This window comes from Ictidomys tridecemlineatus, chromosome 15, assembly GCF_052094955.1.
Source record: "Ictidomys tridecemlineatus isolate mIctTri1 chromosome 15, mIctTri1.hap1, whole genome shotgun sequence".
Classification (NCBI taxonomy): domain Eukaryota; kingdom Metazoa; phylum Chordata; class Mammalia; order Rodentia; family Sciuridae; genus Ictidomys; species Ictidomys tridecemlineatus.
Genome location: NC_135491.1, coordinates 10274302 through 10295022, shown reverse-complemented (window position 1 = coordinate 10295022; position 20721 = coordinate 10274302). Strand labels below are relative to the sequence as shown.

The following is a 20721-nucleotide window of genomic DNA, read 5'->3' as shown; positions in this document are numbered from 1 at the left end:
GCTCGACGTGTTAAGCAACAGGCAGAAGACTAAAGTGGCTGAAATTTGGGAGGAGAGGGGCAGAGAAAGGCTAAAGAGCCTGGGTGATACCAAGACTTAGGAGGCTGTATTTTACCCCCAAGAGCAACGGAGAAACATGGAAGGTTCTTAGAGGGGAAGTAACCAGACAGCATTAACACCACAAGATGTCACCAGAGCTGCCCAATGGAGGACAAACAGGTAAGCCGAGGCCAAGAATAGGGAGGACGCTAGATTAAAAAAACAAGAGGCCCAGAGGTAAGTGCAGAGGCCACTCCAAGCATGTGGCAGAACTGGGCAAAAGCCCAGGGAGCACAACCTAGGCCCCACACTCAAAGCTGAATCCTTGCACATGGAGACAGGGAAGCAAGAAGGGAAATGCAGGTGTGTGTGTGGGGGGGCACGCAACTGACATGGGTGATGGTGAAGAGGGAAAGGAAAGCAGAACACAGGAGGGAGTCAGGAGGGCACAGGGGTGTCTCCCTCACCCATCTTTCTGGTCTGGTTTCTCCTGCAGGCCAGAGAGCAGACGGATGAGGCAGTCCTCGTACTTGTCCAGGGTGCCTGAGGGACCCGCTGCCAGGTAAGCATTGTACTCCTGGTAGAGCCAGGCAAAGGCCAGGTCTAGCCGGGCCCGAACATCCTCCAGGATGAAGGACAGGACCTCAGCCTTCAGACCTGAGTCAAACTGTGTCACCAGGCTGGCTAGGATCTTGATGCGCACCTGGTAAAGCAGCAAGAAAGCATGATGGGTGGGCCGGGCCATCCAGCACCCCATGATCACACCCTGCAGCTCCTCCCATCTGGACTTGGAACCCCCAGTGCAGTCATGGTGTTAAAGTAAGGAAGGCAGCTGAAGATTCCGTGCCCAGCAGGGTCCCGTCTGTGTGGCGGGTAGAGGAGGGAAAGGAACAAACTGTCAATCAGCACTAGATAAATGTGAGTTGGCCATAGTACCTGGGTCCTTAAAAGCACAAAAAAAGATCTGGAAAGATGCTCCTAATTTGGGTAGTCACCTCCGGAAAGGGGACAGGAGACAGGTGATGGCCAAGGAAGATTGTATTATGTCTACATCGCCTACAAATCTTTTGTTTTGTGCTGATGGGGGATGGAACCCAGGGCCTTGAGAATGCTAGGCAAGCGCTCTACCACTGAGCCACATCCCCAGCTGTGGTAATATTTTTTTTAACAGCCTGTGTCCTTCCATATACTACTGCCTAATTAAAAACCAACTTCAAATAATGGGGGAATGGTTGATTAACAGGGTTACAGCAGTAGCAAGCAGCAGAATCAATTTGAAACAAGGTGTGCCTGACAGTAAAACCTGCTCCTAAGAATGCTGACAATCACAAAGGACCAGGACCACAGGCGCAGCCCTCCTCCTGGCCTGGCCCCAGGACTGGAGGAACAGCTGGAAGGCAGAGCTGGTGTCTGCAGCTAGGAGGTAGGACCCTGCCTAGGCTTTCCCTGGGATATGAGGTAGACCCTTGGGGCAAGGACTGAAGGACTGAAGGACGGCTGGGGGACAGGCATACCTGTGCTGCCCCGCTGCAGGCCACAGCTTTCTCAGCCCGCAGGATCCGCTTCACAGCACCCAGCTTCATGGCTTCAACCTGGGCATCTGTCAGGGGCTTCAGCACGTCACTCAAACGGAAGATCTTCTTGCGCCCACCGGCACCTGCCAGCCTGTGCAGGAGAACAGGGTCAGACACAATGACCTGGAGCATCCTTTGTGTAGCCAGGGCCCATCTGCTAACTCTCCCCACCTCAGGCACGAGACAAGCCACACAGGTGCTACCTGTCCTCATGCTGCATCTAAACTCTCCATGACTCTGAGGCCCAGCAAGGCAAGGGGCAAGGGACAAGGAACAAGGGGCAAGGGGCAGGGAGAGCTGCCACTGGGTTTTGCTTAGGGATGGTTCCTGTGAGTAGAGACCTGAGTGAAGGCGGCACCAGACACCAAGACCAGGGGCAGCTTTCCAGGTAGAGAAAGAATGAGTACAGAGCCTTCGGAGGGGACCTGCTGTGGGTGTGATGCAAGGAGGGAGCAGGGAAGGGACAGAGAGCCTAGAGGGGGCGGGAGGTCCCCTCAGTAGTACACAAGCCCAGGTAGCTGGTTTGTGGTCCACATGTGAGGGATACGAAGATAGAATGAGTGACAATTAGGAGCCCTCGCCACATGCTAGGATCAAGCGATGTGCTTTCAACCACGACGGCCTTCATCCTAAGTTTTCTACCTCATTAGCTTGACCATCATTATCAGTTGACACCATTCTCCCTGATGGTTATGAGACACTTTTCTCCCATTTTTACAGAAAACACAAAGGCTTAGTGGTTACAACACTGATTGGAATCAGAGGCTCCCACCCTGCCCAGCTCCTAGACAAGGACTCACCGCGGCTGTGTAACAGGGATGATGGGCTCTGGCCTCCTCTTGGCCTGGGGCACCTCCTCTTCCAATGGGGACATGGAGCTCAGAGAGCCCACCACAGAGATGGCTTGGCCCTGGGCTGACAGACGCCTCTTGATCAGGACACTCTCCGGCTTCACCACCTTCTCTTCCTTGGGTTCCTCCTTACACTGTTTGGTCTGCTCCACACCTGAGGGGACCCCCAGGATGTCAGGCCCACTTGCGCACACCGGACCCCTCAGGATGCTCCATTCCCGCTGCACCTTGTGCCCAAGATGCCCCAAGGAAACCTGCAACCTCTATCCTCATTTTGCAAAATAACCCGAGGCTTAACCTAGAGGTGCCATTTGTTGCTGGGGGGTGGGGTGGGTGGGGGATATCAAATGATACAGCCACTTCAGAAGCATGATGAGCATTTCTTTCTTCTTCTTCTTCTTCTTTTTTTTTTAATAGTTGTTGATGGACCTTTATTTATTTGCTTATTTATATGTGGTGCTGGGAATCAAACCCAGTGCCTCACACGTATGAGGCAAATGCTCTACCTCTGAGCTACAACTCCAGCCCAATGAGCAGTTCTTACTAGCACTGATGACACCCTAACCTGCGACCCCAAAACTCCACTCCCTGGTATATGCTCAAGACAGACAAAAGGCATGTGTGTGTGCATCAAACAAAATATCACACAAACATTCAGAGCAACTTTTTCATGATGAGTAAAATCTGGAAACAAGCTACAGGTCCAGGATCAGGAGTTCTGAAAACCCCATGGCAGTGTGTTCACAGGAGAAAATACTACTGAACAATAAAATAAACTACTAGTTCACACAACAACAAAAACTTAACAGCAAGCAAAAGCCAGGCCTCTGTGATTCCATTTGTATGAAATTTAAGAAGAGGCAAAACTAGTCTAGGAGGCAGTCACTAGAAGAGTAGGCGCTCTGGAGGTGAGCTGCTCTGAGTGGATTGTAGCCAAGGAACTTTCTAGAGTAATGGAGATGGCTACCTGGATGGTGGTACACTGGTGTTTTCACTATGAAAATTCACTAAGGTATACACTTCAGAGTTGTGCATTTTGCTGTACAACTTATTTTTCAAAAGCACTATTGAAGCAGGTAAAGCTCTGAGGCTCCCTGAGGCTAAAGAACCCAACAAAAGTCACAGAGTTAGTAAGTGAAGGATCCAATCTGGTTCAATTTGGATCCCAGATCCAGGTCTGCTGGATTTCAAAGCCCAGAACCGGAGAATACCGAGTACTCACTCTATTTAAGGCGTCTGTGATTATTCACACGTTAAATGGCACACGATCTTCCTCTGCACCACCATGAGGAGTGGCTAGTGCCAATCTCTGGCCTGGGCCAGCTCCATGAGACACTCACCTGGACCCAGTCCTGCAGCCGTCATCTGTGTGGCCATGAGCCGAGCCAAGTGCTTGATCTGGGCTTCAGTTCCTGCTGACTCCACAGGAGTGTAGATGGCTTGGAAGGAGGCAGGCATGGTCTCAGGCAAGTACACCATGCTGATGAGGACCTGCAAGGGGCCCAGGAGGGATTCCTTCCTTAAGCACTAACTCAACAGGTACTGGTCTTGTGCCCAGTCAGTGAGCAAATATAGTGCCCAAGATGGACCTATGCCTGCTCTAGGGGACTGCAGCCCCCAAGGGAGTCAGAAAGCCAGCCCCAGCCACATGGACAACAATTCAATAATCCACCCCTGGCTCTCCAGCTGGCAGACCCTCCCCTTGAAGGAGAGAGGACAGTGAGCAGGGTGAGGGGGTTGGTACAGGGATTCAGAGCACCTAAAGAGGGCCTGCTGAGTGGTGGTGACAAGTGACTTCCTAAAGGAGTAGGAATGAGGTCTACCAAGGTGGGAGGGCCTGCTGGACAACCCCTCTGGTGCCATCTGGAGGAGGTGGTGAGTGTGGTGTGGGGACAGGGAATGGACGGGAAGATCCCCCCCTCCTTGCCCTGGGGAAGACAGGCTGCCATCCTTACCAGATTGGCCACATTGTCGGGCGTCAGCAGAGGCTGCAGGAACTCGGCTGTGATGTCTGTGTCTGACTGGCCTGAGATCTGGGCGGAGGCCTTTGAGGTCCCTGATGGACCAGGCTCCAAGTCCTTGTCTTCATCATCTTCCCCCAGGTTGGGCTCTGAAACAGGGGAGAACGAGCTATGGGCTCTGTACAGAGCAGTGGCCCTCTTCTGGCATGGAACCCAGGCGGCCCTGCCTCCACTGGCCTTAGCGTCAGCACCACACAGTGGATGAGGACCAAGGCTGTAGTCCCACCTCCAACATATGAGCCTGGCAACAACCTGCCTCTTTCTGGGCCTCAGTTCTCATCTTGGAAATGGGAATAAGCCAAACCCCCTATCCAATCACACCAAGTTCTATGAAGACAATATTATTCAGTATTAGTTTTGCAAGGCTACAGATGGAACCCAGGGCCTTGTGTGTACTAGGTGTGCACCCTACCACTGATCTACATGCTAGCCCAGAAGACAATAACAACAAAAGGTCAACCAACTAATCATTTCACAGAGATTTACTATATACAAATCTCTACTTTTTTTATTTTTATTTTTTAAAGTTGTTGATGGGCCTTATTTTATTTATTTATTTATATGTGGTGCTGAGAATCAAACACAGTGCTTCACACTCACAAGGCAAGAGCCACAACCCAGCCCCCAAACCTCTATCTTTGAAACAGTATTCAACTTTTCTAGGAATGAGGAAAATACAGAAAACAAAAACTCTCAAAACCCAACAAGATGGCATTTTTTGCTTATATGATTAACAAAAAAAATCAAATGGTTACTAGTAACAGATGTCAGAGGCGATGAAAATGTAAACACATGGCCTGGAAAAGCACTGAACAGGGCTGAGGCTGTAGCTCAGTGGTAAAGTGCTTGCCTCATGAGGCACTGGGTTCAATCCTCAGCACCACATAAAAATAAAGATAAGGTGTGTTCATTTACAACTAAATAAACATTAAAAAAGCATTTGATAGTAGATCAAAATTTTATATGTGCATGCCTTGTTGACACAGCAATTCCATTTGTAGGCATGTACCCCAAAAACTCACACGAAGGTCAACTGCACAGGGAATTCCCTGCAGCACTGATGGTACGGACAACAGCAGACTAGCTGGACACAGGACAACAGTCCTAGCCCAAGGGACAGAAACCAATACTTTGAACCATAGAGAAAAAGTTCTATGTCATAAAGATGTTCCTTGCCAGGTGTAATAGCACACACCTGTAATCCCAGAGGACTGAGACAGAAGGATTAAGAGTTCAAAGCCAGCTTCAGCAATGGCAAGGCGCTAAGCAACTCAGTGAGACCCTGTCTCTAAATAAAATACAAAATAGAGCTGGGGATGTGGCTCAGTGGTTGAATGTCCCTGAGTTCATTTGTGGGTACCTAAAAAAATTTAAAAAGATGGTCCTTGAATTTATATCTATAGGGGCTGGGGATGTGGCTCAAGCGGTAGCGTGCTCGCCTGGCATGTGTGTGGCCCGGGTTCGATCCTTAGCACCACATACAAACAAAGATGTTGTGTCCGCTGATAACTAAAATAAATAAATAAATTCTCTCCCCCTAAAATAAATAAATAAATAAATAAATTCTCCCCCCCCCCTCTTAAAAAAAAAAAAAGAATTTATATCTATAAAATTGTATGGCAAGAATGTGATAAAATGTTACATGGTTATATTGACAGTTTGTAAGGATCACAAAGAGTTGGCCCTGCACTCTGCAAAGGCACATATAATTCAGCCCACTGCTTAAGACAACCTAGAAAAAAATAAGCAAAAACTATGGGCACTTTGCAGAAATGAAAATGGCCACCAAACATAAACAGATACAGCCTGGCTTCAACACAGGCCAGAGTGCAGACCCACACCAAGGACACCATTTGTGCCCAGCGAGTTTACAGTATGCCCAAGGCTGGTGGATTCACTGAAGGGTGCCATACACTGCTGTGGTGCTTTGGAAACCAGCCTGGCAACAGCTATGGAGAGTGTAAATCTGCCGGGAGTGGTGGCGCTTGTCTATAATCCTAGCGGCTCAGGAGGCTGAGGCAGGAGGGTTGAGAGTTCAAAGTTAGCCATAGCACCGGTGAGACACTAAGCAACTCAGTGAGACCCTGTCTCTAAATAAAATATAAAATAGGGCTGGGGAGGTGGCTCAGTGGTCGAGTGCCTCTGAATTCAATTCCTGGTACCCCCAGCTGCCAAAAAAAAAAAAAAAAGCAAGAGTGTAAATCTACCCAGTAGCAATGGGCATATTCAGTGCTCGGACTTTTATTTCTGAAACTATTCCATCCTTAAAAGAAACCATGCCAGGACAGGGGCTGGCTCAATGGTACAGTGCATGCCTAGCACGTGTGCTGGGTTAGATCCTCAGCATCCCGTAAAAATAAGTAAAATAAAGGTGTAAAAATACAAGACATTATTTAAAGAAAGAAAGAAACCAACCATGCCAGGAGCGGTGGCACACACCTTATATCCCAGCGGCTCAAGAGGCTCAGACAGGAGGATGGGGAGTTAAAGGCCTCAATAATTTAGCGAGGCCCTAAGCAACTCAGAGAGACCCTGTCTCTAAGTAAAATACAAAATAGGGTAGGGATGTGGCTCAGTGGTCGAGTGCCAGAGATCAATCCCTGGCATGCCTCCCCCCCAACAAACAAACAAATAAATAAATAAAAACAGACTCAAAGGAATGACTGTTTCCAGGGAAAATACAAGATACTTCTGGAACATCTTGTGATGCTAGAATGTAAGAAATGCTCAGAAAGTGTTACTGGACCCATTAAAAGAAGATAGAAGCCAGGTGCCTAAGTATGAGGAAATTTGAGCAAGAAAATAAATAACAATGGAAACAGATTATAACGTAGAAAAAAAGAACCCATGAGCCCTTACTGATAATAAACTGAGGAGACGAAAATAAAATTCTTCCCTAGAGAATGCCAACTAACAAATGTGGAAAGAAGATCTTTTTGTAAACAGTACAGCTATCATAGATTCAGACAAATATCAATGGACATTACAACTACAGGGTGAAAGTTTTAGAAGAAAAAGTATTTACAGGTTCAAGGATCTGCCCCAGCTCAGTATTTATAAAGAGAAAAATGGTACTTTTTTTGGTCTTTTATTTATGGTACTGGGGATTAAACGTAGGTTTCACATAAACTAAGCAAACACTCTACCACTGAGTTACATCTCCAGCCCTTTTTATTTTGAGACAGGGTCTTGCTAAATTGCCAAGGTTGGCCTTGAACTTGCCATCTTCTTACCTCCACCTCCTAAGTCATTGGATTACAGGGGTGTGTCCCCCAGCCCAGAAGAAGCTAAAGAAGAGTCCATGACACTAGAAATCTGGCACATACCACCTTAACCAAATGAAGAAAATTAACATTATGAGTAATGGGACAACTTGCCACCACACGCCTCCAAGGCCCCTGAACTGAGGCCAGGGCATGGTTTCCCCAGCATCACTGCTGAGGGTGCAAACCTGATCCAATCACGAGGAAAAAGCACACAAACTCAACGACAGGACATTCTATCAAACTACCATCCTGGACTCTTCCTAATGTCGATGTCACAAAGTCCAAGGAGGGCTAAAGAATGGGTGCGGGAGATTAAAAGGGACCTGCCACCTGAGGTAATGCATGTTCAACATCCCGTGAGGCATACACAGGAATGTTCCATACTGTTTCTGTAACTTGTCTTTAAATTCAAAATTATTTCAAAACTAGAAATTTAATAAAATAGAAAAATAAACTTGATGAATCAAAATAACTTTAACATCCCACACATCATTCCCAGAAATTCTACCACGGGACCTACCCTGCACAGAAAATGGCTATACAGACACTGCTTATGCTTAACTACGGAAAAACCTAGCTAGATTCACAACTCACTCCTTTTACCAAAATTCCTTATTTTTTAACATGAAAAAAGAATCTTTGGTATATGTTCTAGAAACAAACATGGGTCATATTTTTTTTTAAAAAAATGGTGTTAAGGAAGGCTATTAATATAACCATTAAAAATTACTTCCAAAAGAAGGCTGGGGATGAAGCTTGGTGGCACAGTGATTGCTTGTTTACATGAGACCCTAGGTTCAATTCCTAGTACCCTCCATTACTTCAAAAAGAGCCAAGTACAGTAGGCACATGACTGTGATCCTGAGGATTCAGGAGAGGGAGAAGATGGAGACTATTTTCATTTTATTGCTTTCGCTTATTATATATAATTACATTATATAACTCATGATATTAATGCAAATTAAACACAATTTAATGTAAATAACTGAACTTTTTAAACAGGGTATGACCCATGGCCCCTTCCTGCCAGGCCCCAGCCTCAGCTCACCCAACTTCATCTTCTTGAGTGTGGAATCTGAGTCATCTCGGGGCCGCTTGCGGGCATCCTTGCCGCTGGGCATATTGCGGGCAATCTCAGCCTGAGGTGTGCCCAGGTCCACTAACAGGGTGGTGATTTGGGCTTGGAACTCCAAGGAGGCTGGGTGCTTGAGCACACTCAACAGGTGCAACTTGAGGTTCTTGCGTACACTGCTCACCTGCGATTTGGCCAGCGTTGGCGGGAGGTTGGCTGTAAGAAGAAAGGCAGGAGATTGGTGCTGTGGACAGATCTCCAGGAGTCCTGCTAGTCTAAATTCCCAGCCCCAATCTAGGCCAGTGGTCTTGCAGGCAACTCCGAGGAAAGCTCTGTGTTCTGAGATCTAGTGTGCGGCTCTCCCCCTTATAGGCTGATGCATAAAACCCTTAAGTGTACTAGTCCCCTTCACAGAGAAAAACACAACCTCCACTTTATTAAACATAAAATCTCAGGTCCCTCCATCTCTGGTCTCCATTTTAAACCCTTCCCCTGTGTAGGGCTATAATTGGATCCTCACTTCCACAAACTCCCCTTCCAATGTCTGCTGGTCACCTTGATGAACCAGTCTCCCCTGCTCGAGTGCAAAAGAGGATGCCTGTAATTTTGCCTGCCCAGTGTCCACTGTCCCTTCCTCAGCCAACAACACTCCCATTCCTCTTTGAGAGGACCACCTCGTCTCCATCCTCCATCCAAGTGCAAGTGAGACCGGGGGCCACTGAGAACACAACATTCCCCTGGCCACTGTGATTGGTTCAGGGATAGGCTTATAATTTCTGCTCAGCCAATCAGAAACAATGAGCATCAGTCCTTGGACTTTTTGCTGGAATGATGGGGAAGCAGGCACTCTCTTTCCCTGGCAGTTGCTAAGTAGTTGGAATGGAAGCCTGGAGCTATGGGACACCTTCGCTACCCCAAGGAAAGACCCAGAAAAGGAAATCAACACTGAGAAGATAGAGCCAAAAGATGGACAGACTGATCCGGGCTTCTGCATATACTCATGATTCAACTCCAGACTTTCAAGTTTTTATCTGTGTAGAAAAGCAGAGAAAATATTCTCTATTTCTAGATACCCATCAACAAACATTTTGCTGATTTTAGAATATATAGCTTCTCCTTTTGGAGGCCAGAGGGAAAGGCTAGAATAGAAAGTATTTCATTGGGGCTGGGGATGTGGCTCAAGCGGTAAGGCGCTTGCCTGGCATACGCGGGGCACTGGGTTCGATCCTCAGCACCATATAAAAATAAAAGATGTGTCCACCGAAAAACTAAAAAAAAAAAAAAGAAAGTATTTCATAGACTTTATGCCATTTCACTCACATGCATTTTGATATTAAAGCCAGTTTGGGTTTCTTTTTTTTTAATTTGCAGTGTTGGAGATCAAGCTAGGCAAGTACCCTACGAGTGACATCCCTAGTCCTTAAAGTCATTTTGGAACTAGGTTTCTGCCACATGCTAAAAATTACTATCTAATACAGAGACCCCTTCCCTTGTGCCCACAGTGGCTAGAGTGACAACAGCACTCAGGGGCACTACCTATCTCACATCTCTTTATGCAAGGGAAGTGTGGCCAGTGGAGAGGTGAGGGAGGGGCTCGACTTACCATGCAGGGTTTCATAGGCCTGGATCACCTCAGACATGAACATGGGTCTTTGACGGGCGATATTGGCGAGGGAGCCCAGTGCTGTGGTCAGGTTGATGGAGGAGATGGCGGGGTGCACCATGAACTTGAGCAGCTGCTCCAAGGCTGCCTTGCCCTCTTCCCACAGCACATCTGAGAGAAAGGAGAAAACCTGTTAGCAGGTCCTTTCTCCCAGTCCTTTGGAGAGAGAAGCTTTGGGGCTTAAAAGAAGGCTGAGTCCTGATACTCAGGTGTCTAGATGTCAGGAAAAAGAAAATTTAGTGCCAGAGGTGCTCCCCCACTGAGCTCATCCCCAGCCCTCCTTTTATTTTATTTCTTAAATTTTGAGATAGGACCTTGCTCACTTGTTCAGACTGGCCTCAAACTTATAATCTTTCTGCCTTAGCCTCCTCAGCAGCTGAGATTATAGGTGTGTACTACCATGGCTGGCCTATGAGACTATTAATAAGTATAAAAATTAAGTTTTGAGAATGTTAGAGCATAGGTTTACAATAACAGAATACTAGAAATAATTTTAAATATCCATCTATTGAAAACTGACTACAAGGGCTGGGGATGTGGCTCAAGCGGTAGCGCGCTCGCCTAGCATGTGTGCGGCCCGGGTTCGATCCTCAGCAGCACCACATACCAACAAAGATGTTGTGTCCGCCGAGAACTAAGAAAAAATAAATAAATGTTAAAATTCTCTCCCTCTGTCCCCCTCTCTCTCTCACTCTCTCTAAAAAAAAAAAAAAAAAAAAAAAAAAGAAAACTGACTACAAGAATTATATTGTTGCCAGGCACAGTGGCACATGACTAGAATCCTAGTGGCTCAGGAGGCTGAGGCAAGAAGATCACCCCAAGTTCAAAGCCAGCCTCAGCAGTTTAGTGAGGCCCTAAGCAACTCAAAATAAACAGAAAAAAGGGCTGGAGATGTGGCTCAGCAGTTAAGTATCCTTGAGCCACATCTCAATCCCTGGTACCATCCCACCAAAAAAGAAGTATATTGCTGAATTTTGAATACATACATATATACACACATAGACAAAGAACTTACAAGTCTCTTGTAGTACCACTATCCTTAATCCAGTCCCTAACAGTTAATGTTTAAAAAGTTTGGTAGGTAAACATACTGAATTCCATATTATTTGAAATAGTGAATAAAACACGATGTAAATGTTGATTGACAGAGAACTGCTTATCATAACACGAGGCCACCACATCTTGGAATATTGTGGAACATGTGAACATGGTTTTGGTAGGAAAGGATGTCATTCTTATTGTTTAAAGAAGTTGTTAAATGTTACATAAGAATAGTTAATACTTACAGAATGCTCTGATGCCAGTCATACTATCTTACCAAATCCCATACCTCTACCCTAAAGTAGATGCCATAATAATGGTACCCAGTTTAGCAAAAAGGAAACAGGCTCAGAGAAAGAAAGAGTAAGTCACTTGCCCAATGGAAGAGCTGAGAGTCAAACACAAGCCACAACATCCTAATGTTTTCAGCTGAAAATATAAAGCATGGTCTTGATTTTGCAAACCAAAAAGCAAACACAGCATCCCTGGAAGTAGTCTGGAAGAAAAATCATGCTTTTTCCAGTGTTCACCTCCCTTCCCCACTGGGGAAAAGAGGCTATCCCCCACATCCCCAACCCATATCACTTGCCAGTTACAGCATACATATGTACTACTTTAATAATTCAATTAAGAAAAGCATGAAATAACTGACATTTATTAGTTTGCACTCTCACAGAACCTCAATACAAGCCTGTTTAAGAAAGGAAAGTGTAGTTCAGAGAGGAGTAACTGGCTCAGCCATATGAGGAAGTGGTAAGCAGGATTGAAGCCTAGCCTCAGGGCTCTTAACCGCTCAATTACCTGTATTATGTTGTCTTCAGAAAGTAAAACAAAAGCAGGGGCTGGGGTTGCAACTCAGTGGCAAAGCACTTGCCTTGCACATGTGAGGCAATAGGTTCAATCCTCAGCACCATATAAAAATGAATGAATAAAACAAAGGCATTGTGTCCATGTTAAAAAACAAAAAACAAACATTATTTAAAGAAAGTCCCGGGGTTGGGGGGAAGGGTGCCAGTATGGACAATGGCAGCAGAGGATGGGCACCACTCACTGTATTGGATGTAGGGGTGGTCTCGAGGGATGCGGTCCAGGCTGATGTCATGCTCCTGGCGTCGGGGTACCTCTGAGTCAGCCACGCGGGGTGACAGGGTGACAATGAGGCCCTCTACAAATTTGATGGCGTGGGTTCGTATTCCATCATTGTCAGAGTCTAACAGTAAGATGATGTCCCCAGCCATGGCAGACACCATGTCCCAACAGGCTTCCTGGAGATCACTGATGACCCGTGACTTCACCATCCACTGCCAGAAGGCCAGGGAGGAATAGAAGAAAAAGAGAGGGACAACACATTAATCACCAGCACCTTGCACTATTCCTAGAGACCTGTGGATGACGAGAATATTCATCTGGTTAACAGTTACTGAGTCCCAACGGTCCCCAGCTCAGTGTCAGGACCCTGTCTGGCTCTGCCCTGGTATGATTCGTAGTAATAACCCTTTGTCTTCAGATCCTAAGGAAGACAAGGGAGTAACAATGCTGACCGCAGGGTGGTGGTGATTAAATGGTCTCATTAATCTCACTGACACCAATGAACAGTTCCCTAGTGTGTCCTCTTTATATCCCAGCCTAAAATCGATATTCACATAATTCTTCCATCAGGGCCTGGTTCCCTCACTGGGCAGAACCTGGAGTATCTTGGTCACTGCTGTGGCTCTACAGGGATGGGCAGAAAGGAGGTGTCTGGGAAATGTTTGGTAAATGAATAAATGAACAGATGGGTGGAAATAAGGACGGGTTAGCGGCAAATTCATGACCCAGAAGACAACACAGATTCCCTTGTTATCTAGTCCCATAGACCAAAAGCACATCTTGACCATCAAGAATCTGGTCTGAACCTGGTTTGAACTCCAATAGATTAGTCTGTAAATCAGACCATCAGATAGGATGGCCCTGGAAGGGGAGGGAGCGCTCACCTGCAGGGCTACTTTGTAGAGTTGGGTCATGGTGAGGATGGCCTTCTTCACCACATTCACATTCTCGTCCCTCAAGAGCATGTTGAGGTTTGCAATCAGTTTCAGCAGTAACTCAATGTCTCGTTTGCTGGAGATGGAGGAAAAGGGGCAAGGTCAAGGTGGTGTTAGGGCAGGTTGTGGGAACCTGGTATCCTGGCAGAAAAGGAACTCAGGGCCCAAATCCCAGGGAACAGGAATGGAGGTGGCAAGGTTAAGAACTACACCTGCTTTGTTTGCCAGCAAATCTGGAACCACAGAACAATGCTTGACACCTCTGGTCTGAGCTGCCCCTGAACCCTCCATCTTGGTTGATCTGCAATCCCCTCTCCTTAACCCTCTTAAAGCCCTGCTTTTCACGTGAAGAGTTACCGAAAAAGACAACTGTGTGAATTTGGGCACGTAACTTTACCTTATTTATAGTAGTAACAGTACTTATTGTATAGGTTGTGAAAATTGCAACACTAAAGTGCTTAGAACCAACCCCTGGAAAGCATTAGATAAATACCATCCATCAGTGTTACTTAAATCACTTTGTTTTATACATTCATTAGTCTCGTTTATTTAAGTGGGCACCCTATCCTAGTTCCGAGTACCAGTGGGGTCACCTTTGTTAACACAAAGAATAAAAAGTCTCAAACAACCAGTCGATAAACAAAAGAATTTAAGGTGGCCAATTCATAATGCTCAGCACATATGATTCTTGCAGTATATATTTACAATGTAAAATTAAACATTAATCAAATCAGTAAAAACAAAAAAACAAAAAACGACTTTCAGCTCCACAAAGGCAGGAACAGCACCTGGCTGTGCTCACTGCTGTGTCCAAACTCATTTCACCTCTCCAAACCTCAGTTTTCTCTTCAATTAAATGGTCAAGTAACTAATCCACAGAGTCAATGTTAAGGATCAAATATTGGAGTAGGTCTAGCATTTAAACAGTGCCTGGCAAACAGAAAGCACTCATATGGGCTATTTCACTTTCTTCTGGTCACAAAGCATCGAGTTAACGTCTAGACCCAATAAGTAAATGACCCAACTTAGACAAGTCACTTTACCAGAGCCTCAGTTTCCCTTTCCATAATAAGAGGGGAACCGATAGTACTCCGTGAAGATTACAGATGAAAATTAGGGAAGGACCCAATGCTGTACAGGCAAAAGCATCCTGCGATTACTGTTAAGATAAAATTCATTTACTTGTTCCACAAATACACTGTCAGTCTCTGCTAGCTCCAAACTTGTTTCAGGCAGGCCCTGGAGATAAAGTGGCCAATAACAAACGTCAAGCCCTATTCTTGCAAGGCTCATGTTTCTGTGGGCAAGAAAATTACTAAGGTAATTTCAACAAGTAAAAACACTACAAAGTGTAGCACAGGAGGAGCGCAGAGGAAAGGGGGCAGGCAGGGCTTTCTTAGAGACCCAGGAAAGAGCATAGCATGTGGCTACCTGGGGCCCAGGGTCCCCAGCAGGCACAGCAAGTGGACAGCCTGTGATACTCCCCAGTGCTTTCTGAGGAGCAGAGAGGGAGATGGAGGACAGGGAGGGAGACGGGGCCAGGTGAAGAGTTGGGCTTCAACCTAAGTGAGACGGTGGGCCAACAGGTGTCTGAAAGTGGGTTTGAAAGCTGGGGAGTGGTGACATCCGATTCACGTTTTAGCAGGATCACTCTAGCCCTCAAGTGCAAAAGTGCAAGCAGGGAAGGAGTGTGGTGCTTCCCCTCGAGGGATGAAATGCTGTGGAACTAAATTGTAAAAGTACTAAATGCCACTGAAGAGCTCACTTTAAGACAGTTATGCCCAGGTGCAATGCTGTGCACCTGTAGTCACCGCTCCTGCAGAGACTGAGGCGGACTGCTAGAGCCCAAGAGTTCAGAGCCTATGGATAACATAGTGAGACCCTGTCTCTTAAGAAGAAAAAAATAACAATAATAAAATAGCTAAATTTTTGTTATGTGAATTTTATTTCATTAAAAAAAAAAAAAAAAGAGTCAAGTCAGTAAACAGGAGACAAAAAGGAGGCCAGTGGAGTCATCGGGCAACAGGGAATGGTGGCGTGGCCCAAAGTAGGGCAGAGGAAGTTGCCGAAAATGACGAACTGCTGCATGGAGCAGGGTGACAGTCCCCACTCACAATGAGAATGTAAAGTGCAGAGGAAGATGAAGAATCACGTGTGGCCCTTGAGTTCCCATCTTACTAGGTATTTTGGGGGGAATAAGTGTAAATAGGAGGGAGAATGAGTCTAAGAAATGGAGAGTGGGACCCCAGGGCAGGCTCCAGGCCAGACCAAGAGCTGAAGAGACTAATGCCACCAGGGATGGCCCTGGCGCTGCCCCATACCATGCTTCCTCGATGAAGCCAATGACAAATTTTCGCACTTCAATCGACTTGTCTGCTTGGAAAGCGATGATCTCCTGCAATGTCAGAGAGAGGACGGGAAGGCGGGTCAGGCGCCAGCAGGACCCCTCCCCTCACCGCCTCGCCCAGGAAGTTGTCCAGTAGTTCACTCTCACATCCAGGAAGTTGTCCAGTAGTGTGGGGTCTTTGTTGATGATCAGCTCCTGGACCTGGAAGGAGATTGGGGTGGTGAGGAGCATCAGACATACAAAACCAGGGTCCAATCGTTGCAGTCAGAAGTAGGGGGAAAACAGCATGGGGTCAGGTAGCAGAGAAACTCAGTTCAGTTCCTGCTCTGCCACTCACCACCTGATCTTGGGCAACTGGCTACCCCTTCCCGAGTTTCAGTCAGCTACTCTCTAAAATGAGACCTGAACCTTCAGCTCACAGGTTTGCTGGGAGGCTTCAGTGAGATCCTGCAAGGTACAGGTCCTGGCAGGTATGTGGCAAGGACATGACGCATAAGGGGCTGAAGGAAGGTGGGCAATGCCCAGGCCTGACCTTCCTGAGGTCAACTGCCTATTAATTCTCCCCGCCTCACACTGTCGCCATTCAGCAAGCATCCTATGACCATGGGAACCCACTTCCTGAGACCCTCGTACCTGCCAGGCTCTTTAGAGAAGCCCCTCCCACAGATTTCCTCCTGAAAACCCCGAGCAGGCACAGGGCCTCACTCCACGGTTCAGGAACTGTGGGTAAGTGGCCCCACATTCACACCGCTGTCAGCAGCTCTACCTCAGAGGTGGCACTGGCTTTGAGGCCACACCGAGCCAGAAGCAGAACTGAGGTTCTTATCTAGGCAACCTGACCCCATGATCTCTGGACATCATGCCTCAGGTTCTGCTCCATGCACGGCCGCTCAGCTCGTGCCCTCCTCTGCCTTTCGCTCGCCTCTGTGCCCTCAGCATGAGACCCTCTCCCTCTCATTTGGTATCCTCTCACCACCCCATCCTCCAGGGCTTGGCTCAGATGTCCCCTCTTCCAGAAAGCTCTTCCCAAACCCCTCCACCCCAGCCCTGGCTATCACTAGGCCAGGAGATCCCTGGGCAGCCAGACCTGCCTCTGGGTCACCACTGTCTGGTGACAGGCATGTCTTTCCCTCTAGACTGGGCCCTGGTAGAAAGGGAAGACAAAGATGAAGGGCAGAAGACCTGGGCCCAGGACCCGGGACTGCACCAGCTCAGCTAGAGCACCCCACTGACCACATGGACTCTCAGTTCTGCTGCTGTGTGTTCAGTGACACCGCCACCCCCATGGAGCCTCAGAGAGGACTGAATGAGAGCATGTGGCCCAGCTAAGCTCCTGGCAGACATCTACCAGGCGAGTGAGTGTGGGCACCAGTGTTCTCTCTTCACAGGCTCCCAGCTCCCCACACTCGTCCTTCCCGGCCAGGACCCTGCCCCCACCTGCTTGAGTACTGTGATCTTTGAGTCGTTGGTGATCAGCGCTGCCTGGTTCAAGAGATCCACCACCTGAAAGGAGGGGAGATGGGTGATGAAGCTGGCTTTGCCAGCCCCTTGTACTCCCAGGGTTGTCACCCGGGGTGTCATCCAGAGGCCAGAACTGTGCCTGCCCGCTCCCAGCCCCTTGCCGTGCTCACCCTCTCTGAGGTGGTCATGCCATCGATGGCTGGCCCCTCCTCTTGTGTGAAAAACTGTGATGCCACGCTCCGGCGGGTGACACTGTCCCCACTGCCACTTGCCATGGCTGCTGTCAGGTAGTGCCTGTAAAAGAAGGGGTTGGCTTAAGCTGTAGGCCCTTGTAGAAGGGCTGGGACAGAAACTCATCCCGACGCAAAGGGCTCAACCCTCCTTCCCACTCAGCCAGCCTTCTCCTCTCCCCCAGGGCTGGTCTCTCTGGCTTATGTATGTGTGTCACCTGGGGGACAGCGAGGTCTCCCAGGTCAAAGAACTCTAAGCCTCATCTCTCATACTTTACCCACAGCAGGCTGACCACAAACAAATGCTGAACAATGACCACATGAACACCCAGCAGCCGCCTCACTGACCTCTGCCTCCTGTCTCTACATCTGGGCTGTACTGTGGCCCGGACAACAGAGTAAACTTTCCAAGACAGCTCTGAGGAACCAAGACCTGCCCACAGCAGGGACTCGTTACATCAGAGGAGACTGCTAAATCCACCATGCTTCAGGCAGTCTCTGGAGGTCTACAGGGCTGTTTTGAAAAATGAGGGAATGTCTATGGCATCTTTCTTTTGTTGTTGGTGGACCTTTTAAAAACTCATTTATTTTTATGTGGTGCTCAGAATCGAATCAGTTGCTCACACATGCAAGGCAAGCGCTCTACCACTGAGCCACAATTCAGCCCAGACTGTAGCATCTTTTAGTCACACTGCAAAACTGTGAAATGATTTCATGTGGAGAGCAATCACAGATACCCATCAACTTCAGCACCACTTACAATAGCAAACTGCTAGAGCAGACAATGTGCTCTCAAATGGGGGCTGGCTGAAAAAGACGGTGATTCACCAGCATAATAAAGAGAGACTATGCAGATCTAAAGAGGAAGAAGGAAAAAAGTAAAGAGAATGAGGAAAATCTCTGCACAGAGGATGCACACGCCATGTGAAAACTGACAGAGGAGAAGACAGGGTTCGCCATGCCGCTCCTTCTTCATCAAAGAAAGAAGTATGCATATATGATGAAGGAAGAAGACAGAAAAACTGCTGGGCACGATGGCACATACCTGTAGTCCCAGGTACTCTGGTACATGAGGATCACTAGAGCCCAGGAGTTCAAGACCAGCCTGGGCAGCATAGTGTGACCCATCTCAAAAACAAACAAAAACCTCAAAGGATACACCAAAAAGCAAAGGAGGAAGGAAACAGAGTAAAAGCAGTTGGGTGGACCTCAACGCAATACACCACGAGCGAGGGAGGGAACTCACCAGGAAGCCCCCTGGCCTGCTGTATGACATCCACACATGCCCTTCAGGCCACTTTCATCTGTTTCTGTGCAGATACAAAGTGACCTGAGGTGAGCCCAACTGTATACAGAGTGACAGTGCTTACTACCAGGGTGTTCTGAGGATGAGTTCGTGTACACAGTAATCACTAGATAAGGGTAACTATTATTGTTGTGAACATGGAAAAAGATCTGAAGGACACTGAAATTCATAATAATTTGAAAAGGGTGAAGATACATTCTTAAAAAGAAACCCAACACGTCGTCCATAGTAGCCACTTACAGCAGGAACTGGCATCCAACAGATCACCCTAACTTCCCCCTGCTGATTACTCCTGTGTCTTTCTCAGAGTCAAAACCAAAGCCCCGACCAAGGTCTGCAAGGCCTGATGGGAGAGGGCTCCCTTCCTATGTGTTCATCGTCCTGTGAGCATGCCATGCACGTCCTTCCTTAAAGGTTTCATGGGTCTTTTCCTTCCCAGCTGTGGCTACCAACTCCCTCATTTCCTGTAGGTCTCTACTCAAATGTCTCTGTAGTGAGCCCTTCCCTGACCACCTTTGTCACTTAATCATCTCCAACACATTACATGTCCACAAGCTCCAAGAGGACAGAGACTTGTTGGTGTTTGTTCACCTTCCATATTCCCAGCCTGGAACAGTGCTTGGCACCTAGTAGATGTTCAATAAATACCTGCTGAATGAATTAACACTCCTGTCAAAGAACCCCAATCACTGGGCTCAGTATTTCTGCCCTTTGGTTCTAGGATACCTAAAAAATGAAAGCTAATATTTAAAGAACATTTTCTACCTGCTCAGTGTAATTCTAGTGTATGTGTTCATTCACTTAAACCTCATGACACCAACTCTGAGTTAACTTCATTCTATTTTCTTGGTGCTGGAGATTCAAAGATATTGTTTAATTTTCATTTACAAATTATGAAATCAAAGGCAGAGAGGTAAAGTCACTTGAATGATGGCACACAGCTGGTAAAAGGTAGAGCTGAAAATATGTATACAGAAGCGTTAACTTACCACTATGCTGCATCATTTATCCGAAAGGAATTTCTTCACCCCAGTATGTTCGTTAAGCCAAGAGGCAGGACCACTTTACAATTAATATACTGCCAGCCCAAATCAGAACATAATGAACCCTCACATTCTTTTTTTTTTTTTTCCTTTTCTTTCTGGCACTGGGGATTGAACCCAGGGACACTTTAGCACTGAGTCCCATCCCCAGCCCTTTTTTATTTTAAGACAGGGTCTCACTAAGTTGCTTAGGGTCTAAGTGCTGAGGCTAGCTCTGAACTCGGGATCCTCCTGCCTCAGCCTTGTAAGTTGCTAGGATTATCAGTGTGTGCCACAGGCACCTGGCCCTCCCATTCTTTTCATAATACATCAAGACCTACCAAATTCTTTTACCAATTCCTTTTTCTTTTGCTTTCTGGTTTACCTTTTAAGTTGCTATTTTTTAAATATACATTTCCCCCTATTTTGTTGATCCTCAGTATCCCAGGGGGATTGGCTCCATCACCACCTTGGATACCAAAAATCCATGGATTCTCAAGTCCCTTATAGAAAAGCGTATAGTTTTTACATAAACTTACACCTATTCACATACATACTTTAAATCAACTCTATTTACAATCCTGTTACAAGGTAAAAACGCTGTGTAAATAGTTGAGAATGCCAAGAAAAAAAGTCTATACATGTTCAGTAATGTCACAATACCCTTGCCCCCAAATATTTTCAATTTGAGGTTGGTTGAATCCACAACGTGGGACCCAGGATAGAGGACTGACTGTATGCTGTACAATAATTATTATTTTCCATTTTCTTGGACCCATTTTGCATAATATTTTATCTGCAGAT

At 46.9% G+C, this 20721-nt stretch overlaps 1 protein-coding gene across 2 annotated transcripts in view; it reads right to left on the bottom strand.

Moving 5' to 3' along the window:
• Sympk (symplekin scaffold protein) overlaps positions 1-20721 on the bottom strand; it is a 33627-nt gene that overhangs the window by 11894 nt on the left and 1012 nt on the right. For both annotated transcript variants that reach the window (XM_005338240.4, XM_078031836.1), the window contains exons 2-14: positions 17530-17653; positions 17336-17401; positions 16046-16099; positions 15873-15946; positions 13501-13627; positions 12579-12828; positions 10427-10597; positions 8800-9039; positions 4420-4574; positions 3805-3955; positions 2414-2618; positions 1554-1704; positions 507-742 (exon numbers count right to left, since the gene is read on the bottom strand). In XM_005338240.4, coding sequence (XP_005338297.1) covers positions 507-742; positions 1554-1704; positions 2414-2618; positions 3805-3955; positions 4420-4574; positions 8800-9039; positions 10427-10597; positions 12579-12828; positions 13501-13627; positions 15873-15946; positions 16046-16099; positions 17336-17401; positions 17530-17634 — 1985 coding nt within the window. In that variant the 5' untranslated portion in view covers positions 17635-17653. The remainder of the gene's footprint in view (positions 1-506; positions 743-1553; positions 1705-2413; positions 2619-3804; positions 3956-4419; positions 4575-8799; positions 9040-10426; positions 10598-12578; positions 12829-13500; positions 13628-15872; positions 15947-16045; positions 16100-17335; positions 17402-17529; positions 17654-20721) is intronic.